The sequence below is a fragment of the Rousettus aegyptiacus genome, unplaced genomic scaffold, assembly GCF_014176215.1.
Source record: "Rousettus aegyptiacus isolate mRouAeg1 unplaced genomic scaffold, mRouAeg1.p scaffold_m13_p_4, whole genome shotgun sequence".
NCBI classification, from domain to species: domain Eukaryota; kingdom Metazoa; phylum Chordata; class Mammalia; order Chiroptera; family Pteropodidae; genus Rousettus; species Rousettus aegyptiacus.
This window is the reverse complement of record NW_023416307.1, coordinates 88,051,219-88,066,247: the sequence shown is the minus strand read 5'-3', so window position 1 is coordinate 88,066,247 and position 15,029 is coordinate 88,051,219. Positions and strand designations below refer to the sequence as shown.

Sequence of the window (15,029 nt, the reverse complement as noted above, 5' to 3'; positions counted from 1 at the left end):
AATAAGGAGACATTTGATAGTTGACATCCCAAATCTGATTTCGAAACATTTTAAAAACTTAGAACTCTAAGGAAATTTCTATATCATAATGAAACAATACTCAAAAACTAACATTACTCCAAGTAGTATTCTGTAATCTTAGCTAAAGCAATAAAATAGTAAATGAATAAAAAAGAGGTATCAATACTGAATAAAATCAATCAAACATTTATTAGAACTGATAATTCATTAAGGAAGCTAGATACGATGTTAGTATATAAATCAAAATTAGGTGAAAAAGGGAAGGAATAAGAAGGAAATAAGCAGCTGGATCCCTGCTTCTCTGCCCAAATCAAGTCTTATACTAATAATAAGATAATCAACTACCTAGTACTAAAGAATATTCATTTTATTTAATATTTACAATGACTTATACAATGTTAACTCTCCCTTGAAATGCTGTATTGTATTTTTATAACTTTAGATGATACTTAGAGAACATTAGATTAAGAAATTTACCCTGAACCCAGTTTGTACTATTTCTTCAAATTTAATTCTAATTTGGTTAACCTATGACATCCTTTCCACCTAACCCCTTGCCATAATTATTCCTTCTGTCTCCATCCTCTATTATTGTTGTTGTTGTTGTTTTTTAATCCTCCCTCTTCGGAATAAATGCATGCTTATATCCACTAAACACTCAGATCTAAAAAAAGTTGCTCCTGTCTAATCATACTAACATTAAGGCTTTAAAAGATGATTCAGAGACATTTGATGACTCGCCCAAGGTCATCAAAAGGTGATTTAGATCCAACCCACATCCTACTGTCTTTTCGCTACACTGCCTATTTCAACAATTGTCCAGTTTCGAGCTTTTGTTGTTTCTCAATAATGTTAAATCTTGAAATTCAGTTAGGTAACTAAAAAAATTATTGCATTTGCATTCATTTTAGAAAACATTCACTCATTATTTCATTCATCAAATATTTACTGAAACCTACAACTGTTCTAAGCCCTAGGGTGAAAAAATACAGGCAAAATACCTGCCCTTATGAATGTTACATTTTACTCAGCTCAGAAGGATGCATTTAATGTGAATAGTATCCAGCTCACTTCACTCTATAAATAAATCTGGTCCCTGGGAGAAAGGCTTCTACCTTCACTTGGGACCTGAATCTATGTATCAAATTTCTGAGACCTAAGGATCCTACACTTAGGAAAATATCAAGTACAAGGGCTAAAGATACATGTTCAAGAAAAAAATGTAAGACAGGATTTAACTGTACCTAATCTGCCTCCAACTCCACCTCACCTGTATGATCTAAACCTCAGAAAAGCAGCTCTTTGCAGTTTTACTACATCTCGTAACTGTCTGCCCTAGCCAAACTTCAGCAATCAAGCAAAGAACACATTAGAGAAAAAGACAGCCCTTTGACTTATATAACATTGTGAAAATATCCTTTGTAGGTAAACAAAAAACCTATGAAAGTTTTGTTTGTGCTGCTTTTTGTTTTTAACAAAAAAAGATGATCACTAATCATACATCCTGTGGAATAAAAAAATCTTGAAAATATTGGAAACTGTTCTAACCACCAGAATATACATTTACATAAAACTAAAGTTATATAAAAGCATAAAGGTATACAAGAGCAGAAAATAGACTAAAATTTTGGTTGTGCAATATGCACTAGATAATTCTCATTTTGCTGTTATTTCATAAAGTTTTGAAGTGAAAACAAAGAGTTTCACTTTTGTTTCTTCTAAAGTATGAAGTTCACTTCCTAGTTACTAGCTTGAAGTCTACTTCCTAGTTACTAGCATGATGGATTTAAATCTATCAGTTTATTCAAAGTAGATAGCTTAAAGTATTTATACCTATATAAATATTTTTAAAATAGTTCTAATATGAGTAACAAAGTAATAGTATAACATAGAAAGCAAACAGACACATTGTTTCTTCTTAAGAAAACACATCAATACCATAACAGGCTAAAAATAAACTAATTACATTGTTCTAAAAAAATTTCCCCATTATCAATGAAATGATCTGACATACACATACTAAAAATAGCATCGTAGTGGTGATACTTTAACAGCCACTCCCTGTATGTAAGGAGAGGGTTCATTAAATTAGGAAATCGAACTTGAGGGCCAAGATAACTTTCGGTAATTTGATTCTTCATCCTACAATTTTCTACACAAACTCCTGAAAATAGGCAGATCTGTCTGTACTATCTAATTCTATGCTAAAGAAGTCAAAGTCAATTAAAAAACACTCATAAACTTCTTGCCATTGTTCGAATTTAAGATATGTAAAAAACATTAGCTACAATTCCCACTTTGAAACAGGCTTCAATATTCAACTCCGAAAAGAACTATAAACAAAAATGATACCAAACCTATTAAATATTACTTAGTATATATATGACCACGAGATCCTCCTCTTATCACATACTCAAACATCAAAAACTAACGTTTAAGAGATATAAAACAGAACAGAGGAGATTAGAAAATAAACCGTTCTAAACTCCTACTATTAAATCTAGAATTATTTCACTGTAAATAAATTGCAGTTTGCAATAATCTTCTAAATTTACCTCGAACAATTAACTAACACACAAGTTCCGAGACAACTGTTTCAAAATAACAATGCACTATCCTTGCTTTCCAAAATTCCTGAGCATCTTCAATTACCTCAAATACTATCATAAAACTTTAAAAATAATCCCAAAGCAAAAACTTAGCAGGTTATGAATATATAAACAGTCCAGTTTAAGACAGCAGGCCTTATTCTATAACCAAGCACAGGTAGTATATAACTACACCAAAACTACAACAGGGTGGGGCATTCATTACTCACCCAGTTAAACTAAACAGCTTTGGAAGTTGCTCACAGAAAACCCTAGTTACCCCCATAATTCTAACACGACTAAAGTAATGTTTTCATTTTGCCCCAGATGCTTTTCGCACTCGCCTCCGTACACACACATACACACACACACACACACACACAATAATTAATAACTCATAGCCAACTACTCTTTTGGATACAGCGCAAGCCATGATAATGCACTTGAGATTCTGAAAGCAAAATCTAAAATAAAAGCATCTCTCACTACCCACTATAAAAGATCTGAAGCTTCACAAACATAGATTTTTTTCACTTGAGTGATCATTTGAATGTGTGACTTGAGGCAAGAGTAAAAGGGTGAACGATGGAACAAGGTCAAACTTAGGGGACAAAAGATTCCTGGAATAAACATGGACAGAAAGGTTTCCTTTCTTAGGGAGCAGTTTCTATATTCAGAAAAAAGAAAAGAAAAAGAAAGCAAGAAAAAAGAAACATAAAGAGAAAGAGGAAAAGGAATCAACCAAGTCCTCTACTTCTACACAGAGTCCACCTGGTAAACGTACCTTCACTGCCAAGTCAGGCAATTTAACTATGGAGGAGACCCTTCTGCAAAACAGTAGGCCTTCGAAATACAAACTATATTCAGAAGGGATGACAACTGACATTTTTTTTTTTTTAAGGAGGAAGGTAAAGTTTAATTAAGAAGCCATATAGAGGAGTGTAGGAATGTGAGGGTCGCTTCCAATAAACACCCGGCACCGTCTGTTACAGGAAAACACTCAGCAAAAGGAAGTGGACTGAAACCCGCTAACTACACCCCGCTTCCCGCACGCAGCCTGGCACGGGGCGCGACGCACCCAAAGACGGGCAGGGGCGGTGGGTGGCGGGGGGAGGAGGCCCGGGGCAGCGGAGGCCCGAGCCGCGGCGCGGGCTACCGGGGCGCTGCGGGTGGCACGTCGGAAGGAGAAGCGGGGCCGTGCCACGCCGGCTCGCGGGCGCGCCTCACCTTCTGCGCCGCGTTCTGCTGCAGCACGTTCTGCTCCACGGTCATGGCCCCCGCGGCGCCAGCAGCAACGCAGGCGGCGGCGTCCGGCTCCTCGCGCCCCCGCTGGCCCTGGCTGCCGCGCTCCGCCGAGCTCCAGGGAGCGGCGCGGACCGCCGGGGAGGACAGCGCCCCCGCCAGCCAGGCGCGAAGGCGACGGCGGCAGGCGTGCGCGGGCACCGCGGGCTGGCGGCGAGGCGCGGACAGCGCGGGCCACGGCGGCGACCCCGCCACTATGCGCGGCCCGCCTCAGCACGGTGGCCCGCCGCGGCCCGGGCCATGGGCGGGCGGCGGACGCCGGGGCGCGGGGGGGCGCGAGGGGCCGGGCCGCGTCACGCGCTCACGGGCCACTGCGGGGAAGGCAGAGGGAGCGGAGCGAGCAGCAGGCCAGAATGGCGCTGTCCTCCTCCCTCCGAGCGTCCTCCTCCCCGCCCCTCCCCCAACCGCCGTCACCGCCCCCGCCCGGAGGCTCCTCCCCCGCCGAGCCCCGCCCGCCGGCCGCCCTAACCCTACATTGTGACCCGCGGGGCGGCGGGCAGGGGCGGGGCGGCGGGCAGGGGCGGGGCGGGGCCGGCTCGGGGTCCCGCCCCCAAATTCCGGCCCCGCCCCTCCTGGAGCGGGCCCAGAGCTCCCGGGTGGGGCAAGAGGACGCGCCCCGCAGGCCCCGCCTCGGAGCCGCCCCTGCGGCAGGTTGCGCGACGTCAGCTCTTGTCCGCGAAACTCTAAGCAGAAGCTAAGGGCTGTGTTCTTCCCTGTGCCCAAGACTTGTCAGATCACCGACTCTCCGAACTACTCCAAGACAAGATATTTCCCTCTAGGCCCAGTTTTCAAACCTCCTTGGCCCCGAATCCCGACTCCTTGCTGTCTGTGGTCCTCTGCCCTCGCCTTTCTAGGAATTTCAGAAGCAATACACTTGCCCGAAGGGAAAACTCAAGAGTGATTTAAGCAAAGGGCTGTCAGAAGTCCATAGGCTGGAATGTACTTTTCTGCTTAACTAATCATTGCATAAATGATTATTGACATTCTCTCTTTCATTCATTCATACATGTGGCAGTCACTACTAGGCTCTGGAGAAATAAGGTTTATTTTCCGAAGATTTGCTATAAATGAAATACGGTCTTTACAACAGACAACGTTATAAAAGTGTCTCTGCCTAGACATTACATAATTCTAATATCCCAGTTGTCAAACTATCATTAACCACCCTGCATAGAATATTTGACTATATATGGAATAATGAGGGAAACCGAACATTGAGAAACTAATCTCTATCCTCAAAAATATCTTTAGTTTCAAGGGCTAACCTGGGGAGAGGATGTGAAGGCGCTGCACTACACACATGCAAATCTGGGTTTAAGTTTCATTCTGTTTATAATAAAAACAAACTTGGTAAATGATCATTGAAATATCATCTGGTTGTAGTTAATAATCATAGATCCAAGTAATCCTTAAGTTTTGCAACAAATCTGCGCACCTTTACAACCACCTTTGCACCTTAAACATCTTTAACCACCCTTTCAGATCTTTCCCTCAAGTCTTCATATTTTTGCTCCTTTGATTTTGACAAATCATAAATTTTATTTTATTGATATCATGTATCTTTGCCAGAAGAAATTGAAAAATAGTGAGCTAGTAGTAAACACAGGATTTGGGGAATAATGCAACAATCTGTTAAAATGCACAAATTGTTTATTAGAACACCGAGACCCAAAGAGGGTGACTTGTCAAAGAATACATACTGGAAACCATTTTTTCTCATTCATAGACCAAAGTTCTTTCCGACATATCATCTTCATGTATCTCTGTATTATAGATTTAAAAAAAATAAAAACTACTCGGTTCATGACAGTTGAATTTAAGAAAGTTAAATTTAACATAAAAATCTAGTACTGTTGCTAAAAAAAAAAATGTTGACATATACTAAAAATTAGTTTCAAGAATTTGGTGATGGGTCTTCTTTGAGTTAAAGTTTTTAGTCCCATAATTAATTAACCGTAACTTGTTTTGTAGAACTTTAAGAAGAAAATTTCAAGTTTTCTTACAGGCATTCTTTTTTAGAAAGAGTAAATTGGAATGAATTGAAGATGGAAATTTGAGAATTTGAGATAAATTTTCACATAAGACCCATTTCCAGATATCCTAATTCATTTAAAAAGTTTGTTCTAACGTCAGCTTTGCTGTTCATGAGTCAGCCTTAATATGCATAGTCATTAGAATAATATATCCTCGGGATATTAATAATTCCTATATCGTCACATTATTCTGGATTATTGACATTCAGGTAAACACATAAAGTGATAGATTTCACATAAAATGTAAAATATAGTTTTTAACGAGTCTATTTTTCTATTTTCGATGAAAATGATGTTTCTAACAATATTCAGTATTGTGACTTGTATGCAAACCAAGAAAATCGATATTCTTCTGTCCTGACTATTCATTTCTCTTTGTTTAGGAAAAGTTTAAAAACCCATTTCTGGACACCAAAAATCTAATACGATGCTAAATACATTTGTAAGACACAAATAAGAGAGAAACATTAACTCATGGTGTAGATTTGAACAATTTCCATGACAAAGAGTGGGTTCTTGAATCTAATTCAAGAAAGATAAGAATCGTTTTCCTTCCCTAGGTGTATTGACATTCTGGGATAATTTCTCCCCCCACCAATGAGGAAATCATAAGCAATTTATTCAAAGAGGAGCTTTCTATGATGTCACAGTGGTACAATTCAGTGATAGGGTGTTTGTAGATTAGAACCTGTAAGAGTCCTATCTGCCTGATACATACACAACAAAATGCTTACTGAATTCAGTGGGCAGCCATGAAGGAGAGAAAACAGGTTTATTTATGCTTTCGCAGTGTATGTCTAACTAGCTTTTCATTCCAATTGGATAATTTTGTGGTTGTGTCAGCCATACTGTTTTACATGATAAAGTATATCATTATTAGTATCTCCAGCAAATCAAATAGTGCCTTACACATTGAGAGTCTCCAAATATCACTTTTTTAATTTGCTAGAGCAAACATAACAAAATATCACAGACTGGGTGGCATAAGCAACAGAAATTTATTTTCTCACAGTTTTGGAGCACTGAAGTCCAAAACTAAGGTGCCAGCATGGTTGGTTTCTCCTGCAGCCTCTCTCCTTAGCTTGCAGATGCCACCCTCTTGCTGCCTCTTTGTTCATGGTCAAACTTCTGTGCACATACTCCACTGGTATCTCTTCCTATATTTATAAGAACACCACTCTAAGAGCTTCATTTTAACTTAATCACCTCGTTAAAGATCTTATGTCCAAATATGGTTATATATTGAGGTACTAGGGGCTGGGACTTCCAAATATAGATTTTGAGAGAACACAATTCAGCTCGCACTAGTCCTATTTAATCTACTTTACTTAATTCTACATTTCATACCTATGTTCCACTAAATATTTTTTTTCCTGTCCCATCCCATAGCTGCTTATATTTGGTAAGAGATGTATTAACACTTTAGAGGATACTACCTCTGCGTTTTCTGCCAATATTGACATTTCCTATTACAATAGTTTTGTAATTGGAAAGAGTTCTTAAACAGGAAACTAGTCTAAAGTGAACTTTTTTTTTTTTTTTTTTTTGCAAGGTGTTCTTTAAAAGCAAGGTCTACATGGAGAAAAAGCTATACTTTATCAACTGGGAGCCAGCACAAAACTGAAGATTTCTTGCATGAATCACTTGCTTCCCTGAAATTTTCCTGTGACATATATGGTCAGAGAAAAGCTGCGTACACTAATGTTGCTTTCCAAGACTCTGTCTTCTGCATTCAGAGTGCATGATAGCTACATACATACAAATCCCAAAGAACACCTCCAAGACTGCTAGTGCTCTATGATCTTAAACAATTTTCTTAAGCTTTTTTTGTGCAATCCTTGCCTAATTGCTATCAGGTAAAATTTTTTTTGCACTTCTATTGCTTTGCTCTGAATTGTAGCAAGGACTATCCCTGCATTTTCCACACTCTCATGTCAACTGGCTTCAGAATGGATTTGACCAATGAGCAGCTTAAGCATGATATTGGGGGCTGAGAAAAAGGGAGAAGCCAGGCTATTTGTCTTTCTTCTTTTCCCTCCTCGCTTGGGCGGCATCTCCTTTGGAGATTCTATCTCTCACCAGACTGGCATACCTTGGTTCAAGGTCCTGCTGGAAATCTTGCCTCCTTCCATCATCCCTCCAAATTAAGAGTCATAATGAGTTTTTGTTATTGCTAACCTCTGGTTTAAATCACTATTTCTGTTTGGCTTCTCAGCTCTTCCATTACCTGTACAGCTAATTAAGTATCCCTTTATTTAAGTGTTTAGAGAATATTCTCTTTTTCTGACATGACCTTTACTAGTATTTGTTTTCTGAGATAGTTCTGTCATCTATAAAATGAGACTAATAATATAGGTTAATTTTAATGATTAAATGATTAAGTACATGTATAGTATTTAGAATACGGTAAGGCAAAAAGTAAGTACATAAGAAATGTGAGTAAATTTTTGCTACTATTATTAGAGCTTCAGTGATCTACTGAGAAATTAAAACCAGTGGACGAGCACCAAGAATTAGTCAGATGGGATTAAATATTCTGAGTCTAAGAAAACAAGACAAGAAGCAGAGTAAGTAAGTCAGTTTACAAAATCTGACAGTCTAAAGGGACTGTTTCCACTGACATTTCTGTAATAATTTCATATATCAAACTATATACAAAAGGACTTGTTTGGTTATTTCTATTTACCTCTAGTTTCAGGCCCTTAGTGATTATTTGTGTTCTCTCTTAGCAGAAAAGACACAAAGTTCAGATCTAAATGTCTTTAATTTACAAAAATACATGCTAGAGATACAATAAATCATAAACTTATTTTTGGACAAATGATGCTATTAGCAAGTAGAAACAAAACAAAAGTGAAAACATGTTAGACAGAAATGCTTACTCCTATTTAGATTCTGTAAAATGACATGTATACTAAATGGGTGCTCAATAAGTGACATTGAAAGGCATTTATAAACAAAAATAAACACGAATTTTAAAAATCTTCTTTCCTAGCTTCTAGACTTTCAGTAAATGTTTTTAGTATATTTAATATGTTTAATATCATCTTATAAAATGAGATATGTTTCAGGGTATTAATTTGGTCTGTTTTTCAATAAGGACAACACAATTTTTTTAACATAAAAAAGGTTAATTAAATGATTCTGTTCAAATTTATCATAGCTTTTGGTTTGGGCTATCGCATTATAAATACCTATAATTTTATAGAAATACTGATTGAGAATAAATCCTTTTTAAGTGAGAATAAGATAGCATATTTTAAAGTCAGATCTTATTGGTTTTAATTTCAGAACTTTCCCTCCAAAACTGGCATTACTGTCAGATGAGTTGTGACGACTATTCTAGGTCTTCTATTTTGAGGGGAGTATAGAAAACAGTCTATAATACATTAGGGCCAGCAACTATTTTTTATATGCTTACTATGTGCCAGAATCCGTACTAAGCACTTTATATGTCTAACAGTTTAATCTTTACAACAACCCCATGAAATTGGAATTATTACACTCTTTTCTAAGAGGAAAAAGTTGTGGCTTATTGTTTTAATAAAGTGCCCAAGACACACAACCAAAACAGTCTAAACGAGTTTGAATCTAGGTAAGAGGTCTGCATGACTTCAAATCTTCTGTGTTGAAACCTCCTACATCATAGACCAGTCGTTTCTAAGTGTAGTTGATGGATTCCTGGAGGTCTTTAAAAACACTTTCAGGGGGTCAGTGAGATGCTCTCTTTTCCAACTGCACTTATATTTGTGTGAGATCAGATTTACCTCATACACCAAACAATACATAGTAACAAATAAAATGAAGAAGTAGATTAAAAAATTCTGTTGTCTTCTGTTAAACCAGACATTAGAGAGCAAACAACAACAACAACAACAACAAAAAGAAAAAGAAAAAAAAAGAAAAGAAAAGAAAAAGAAAATACAAGACAATGTCAGCCTTCTTGCTAATCATTTTTGTTATGTGGAAAATATAGATGTTTTTCTTAAAAGCAACATTTATATTAAAATATAATGGGTTTCTTGTTTATAAATGAAATGATAATTAAGTCGTTTTTCAAATTTCTGTTTAAACTTCTAATATAATAAAGAGTGATAGATATAACCTTCAGACGTAAAATCTCATTGAGGTCCCCAATAATTTTTAAGAATGTAAAGCAGTCATACAACCAAAAATGTTGAGATCCACAGCTGTAGCCCTCTATTGTCACCAGGAATTTTGTCAAAACTAGGAATAAAACTGATCCAACAGCTCTTTATGTCTCTCAGATATCATTTATCATTATTGAGATCCTCAAGAAATTGAATTAAGTCAAAATTTCTTTCATCCAAGTAGCATTCAAAAGCTAGATTAGCTCTAGGTTTAGAAATTATCATGAAAAAAAAACAGAACCCTAGAAATGTGTGAATGAAAAATAAACCAGAGATGGTGTTTCCACCTTTTCAGTTGTTAAAAGGACCAACAATGAAATATTTGAAAGTTCTCTGAAAATGGCAATGTGCAATTCCAATATATGATATTGTTTAAGTTACAATATTTTGGTAGTAATGAAATTATGAAAGTTAGATACTTGATTTTAGAGATATCTATAGTGTATTTAATATATATAATTTTATTGCACTATTATATACATGTATGTGTATTATAATGAACATAATATAGTAAATATAACTTTATATTTATTTAAGTGTTTTACCATATAAAAATCACTGTGTCTTATTTAACTCTCACTACATGTGCTATGAAACAAGGCTAGGCAAACTCTATGTTTATTCAACAAACGTGGAACCCTAGGAAAAGAGTGGTTGAGTAACTTGCCAGTAGAGTACTGCAAGTATATGCTCATGTTATGTCTCATATCTAGCATAATACCTCAGCAAATATTTACTAAATAAAAAAAAAAGAAATTAGGTCTTCCAACTCCTAGTCTATTGTCAGCTCTGGCATATGCTGAGTTAAGAGGGTAATGTATTTTGCAAAACTGCCTTATTTGCCAACATTATTCAAAATGAATTTTAAAAAGCATATTGTGGCAATCAGTTAGAATTCACTTATGTGGATCTTTGTTAGGAGAGCAACAGCATATGAAGATGATATGAATTCTTATAGTAAAGACTTATAGTCAGTTTTCGAATTTATTTTTTGTCATCTTTAAAAAGCAAGTGATAAAATGCTAACTCTTTTTCACTTGGCATATTTGAATTAACTTCCAAAAAAAAGCACATGTACACACACACACACACACACACACACACGAATTCCAAAAGTATGAAAATTTGCTCAAATAAATGGGAATATAGTATACATCTTGTTTATGACATGTCTGTTAAAGACAAACCAGTGATCCCACTCTATGGGTTCTTTCAAATTTCAGTACCATGGACAAAGACTGAAAGAAAACAAATAATTTCTACCCCCCAAAAGTCTATAGCCTGGTGGGGGATCAGCTACAGAAACAATGTTATCCTGTACAAGGTAATGAGGAAATGAGGAATAGGGAATACTTAACTCTGCCCAAAGAAGACAGTCTTTGTTCTGACACGGTTTACAATCTGGTGGAGAATCACAAATATAGACAAAAGAATGTGGGATGTTAGTAAGCAAATTTATTAATAAATTACTGGAAACTAAGGAAAAAAAAATAGACTCAGTCTGAGAAAATAAAACAAGGTTTCATAGAGAAAGTGACATTTGATATAGGCCTTTGCGTAGAAAAAAATAAAGTAGAAATAATTGACAGTATGGGCCTCGAGTCCCAGCCTACTGAATGAAGATATTAAAAACTTTACCTTTTCTTTACCTTTGTTTTACAGAAACTTGAAGTAAATTCTTATGAACTTAATGTGTTTATTTGGACCAATTATCTGCATGTGATGAGCAGAAAGTCCTGGAGTCAGAATTATACAACACTTAGGCTGATGAGTAGGGGACATTTGGGGGGACGCCCTTGAGAATGACAATCACACTTCTTGAACATTACAGAATCCTCATTACAAAGAAATGGAATTGTACATAACTGCAATGAATGGCAACTTCTGGGAAGATGAGAAGCCTCCAGAAACATTTTGTATTATCTCCTTCTTTATGTAACTATTACCTAAACTGGCTGTATACTTTGCCATTAAATAATCTTACTCTGATGTTCTAGATTTCTCTGTCCATATTTCAAGTTTTTATTGAAACTCATATCTGCTGCACTTTTTATTTCAACAATACCATCTAACTAAGTCTATTTCTAGAAAACATCAACATTTCGTATTGGTTGTATCAAGGATTATGGTTATGATTTGGGACAGAGGCAGCCCACTACCTAACCCCCATGTTTGGGGTATTAGCCATTGTGTCTTGGTGAGAAGTAGAACCCCACCTACTGCCACAGGAAACAAAAATGTCAGATACTTGCTTCTCCCAATTTAGAAAATGAACTCTGCCAATCAGATGCTCCCTCAGACCCACCGAATCTTTAGCTAGTGAAGCAAAAAAAGAGACAATTTAGAATTTTTTCTGGTAGTAGGAGTGTTGAGGAGGGAAGGGAGAGTGGTGGTGGTGAATGGTGTCAAAGGATGTAGCAACACTCTGCACTGGCTGCTTGAAGACCATCTCTTTAGCTGGAGTTCTAAATCCTCCCACATGCTTTCCTGGTTCCTTCCCATTTTCTAAGCTGAATTCTATATCCTTCCTTTTATTCTGTCAGCTGCCAGATAGGTTTCTTTCTTAAAGGCAGAATTGATTTTTTTTTTCATTTATTTCAATGGACACTGACTGACTCAGTTTTCCTAAGTAACAGAATGTATAATGCAATTATATCTTGTAGTACTTCTAATTGGACAATTTCTATGGGAAATGCATTTTAAGAATGTCCTAACAATTGTTAAGTGACAGGTGATAACATCTTTAAGGAAGGATGTCTTTATGATTGAATATAAAGAAAGATACATTAATTCAAATAGCTCACATGGGCTCCTAAATCCAAAAGAATAAACTTACACTAGACTTTGCAATGCTAATACTTGCTAATTACAACCAAAACATGGCTGGTTAATGAATACAACCTATTCTCCAGTTGGGAAAGTCAGAGGAAGGAATAAAACTAGGAGATGAAAAGAGCAATTTGTTAGCAGAAGGCCTGAACGTAAAATGAACCAGAGTACTACAAAAAGGAATTAATTAATTTATTTATTCTTTTAAAGAACATTCAAGGAATATTTATGTGCTAAGTGAAGGGAGACACAAAGAGAACCAAAGAGGAGTTCAGCTTTCCAGAAGTGTATGAGAATATAGACAAGTAAAAACTTAATACAATGATGCAAAGTTACCAGAGTTACCTACAATCTTGCATAGGCTAGTATATTCATTTTCTATGGTTCATAATAAATTAACATATACTCAGGGGCTTAAAATAACTTGCTTTTATTATCTCAACTTTCCATGAGCGAGGAGTGCAGGCCCAGCTTACCTAAAACCTCTATGTGGGGTCTCATATAGCCGCACTCAAAGCGTCATTGGGCCTTGGATGTCATCTGGGCTTTGGGGCCTCTTCCAAGCTTACATGGCTATTGGCAGAATACAATTCTTTGTAGTTGTGAAAGTCACAGCAGTTTTCTTCTTCAAGAATAGCAGAGAAGAGAGTCTCTAAATCTCTTTAACAGGGCTCATGTGATTAGATCAGATCCATCCAGGATCATTCTCCTTTTGATTAACTTCAAAGTCAACTAATTAGAGACCTTAATTGCATCTGCAAATCCCTTCACCTTTTCCATACAGTATAATCTCAGGAGTGATATTTCACAACATTAGCTATATCACATTGGTTAGAAGCCAGCTCCCAGTCTCACCCACACTCAAGGGGAAGGAATTATACAAGGGTATGCATCATGAGGGGGAGTCATCACAGAATTCTGCTTACCACGTCTTGGGACTATCTTCAATTGTAAACGTAAGGAGAAGGAAAGTTGAGCTAGCGACAAAACAAAGAGAAAAGGCACTCGGACTGTAAGTCTAGTCCTTGCATTCTGGTAGTGACCTTCTTTCGCCTACAGGAGTCAGGTCTTAAATCAATTGCCCAAGAAAAGGTCAGAGGCATTTTCAATTTCATTCAACAAAGCTCTGTGATATACATTTTAGTCCAGAGAATCCCAGGAGAATATAAGAACTTTCTGTCATTAGTGGATTCATAGCTAAAGAAAGATAGAAAAGGACATACCTTCTATCCGACTTGCATTGGCAAGCATGATTCAACAAACACTTCATTTCTTTTAAAGCTAACGTATTTATCCTCTTCTCCCAACCGACCCCCCTCCCCTCATTTTTCTCTATATCCATGTACATGTTCCCTCCTAGAGACAGATTTTTCTCATAATTTAGACAAAAGATTGAACCCAATCTCAACTTAATGAATACTGATGAGCTTCCACAATATGAGGTGAATGGAGTCACATGTTAACTCCCTTATGCAGTTCTCATTCTCATTTTACTGTTATGACCAGATAACATCTGGCTAATACCAGAAAGATATGGAAGTGTTCTGGTCCCCTTAATGAGAACTAAAGCTATAAGACTTAATTTTTCCTTACCTGAATAAGGTACCTTTTCTTATGATTTTTAAAACTGTACATTCAGAACAGTCTAAGAAAGGCCGAGCTGACTGCTTCCATTTTGCTCCCTTCCTGAAGGGACCACCTGCTACTTTCTCTCAGGTAGGTGCAGTTGGGGTTGGGGGGAGGGAGGCTGGGCCTTTGAAGCTTTTTTCTGAGCATCCTGGATCTTCCTGCATTAGAACCATCTCCAAAGGGGTTGATCAATGGAATAAGAAGACAATATTTAGGATGCATTACGATATTGGATCTAAGATACTTTGGAGAGCACCCCCAAAGTACTAATCAAGGGTCTGAGATTGCCTGGAAGCTGGAAAGCACCTGACTTGCAGCACTATGTTCAAAAGAAGAAAATGGTGGATAACAGATCTTCATAGATGTTCTCCATAACTTAATAAAGTACATCCTTTTAGAGACCTTACAAAGGAAGAGAAGGCAGAGAACCATGGCACTGTCCCATACCCATCACTCTAAGGACTGAGAACCTCTTT

The 15,029-nt window shown here is 37.2% G+C and overlaps 1 protein-coding gene across 6 annotated transcripts in view; it reads right to left on the bottom strand.

Moving 5' to 3' along the window:
* USP25 (ubiquitin specific peptidase 25) overlaps positions 1–4,261 on the bottom strand; it is a 110,422-nt gene extending 106,161 nt beyond the window's left edge. For 2 of the 6 annotated variants that reach the window (XM_036218458.1, XM_036218462.1), the window contains exon 1: positions 3,837–4,261. In XM_036218458.1, coding sequence (XP_036074351.1) covers positions 3,837–3,881 — 45 coding nt within the window. In that variant the 5' untranslated portion in view covers positions 3,882–4,261. The remainder of the gene's footprint in view (positions 1–3,836) is intronic. The other 4 variants (XM_036218463.1, XM_036218459.1, XM_036218457.1 and 1 more) reach the window with 4 other exon arrangements.
* Between the last annotated feature and the right edge of the window lie 10,768 nt (positions 4,262–15,029).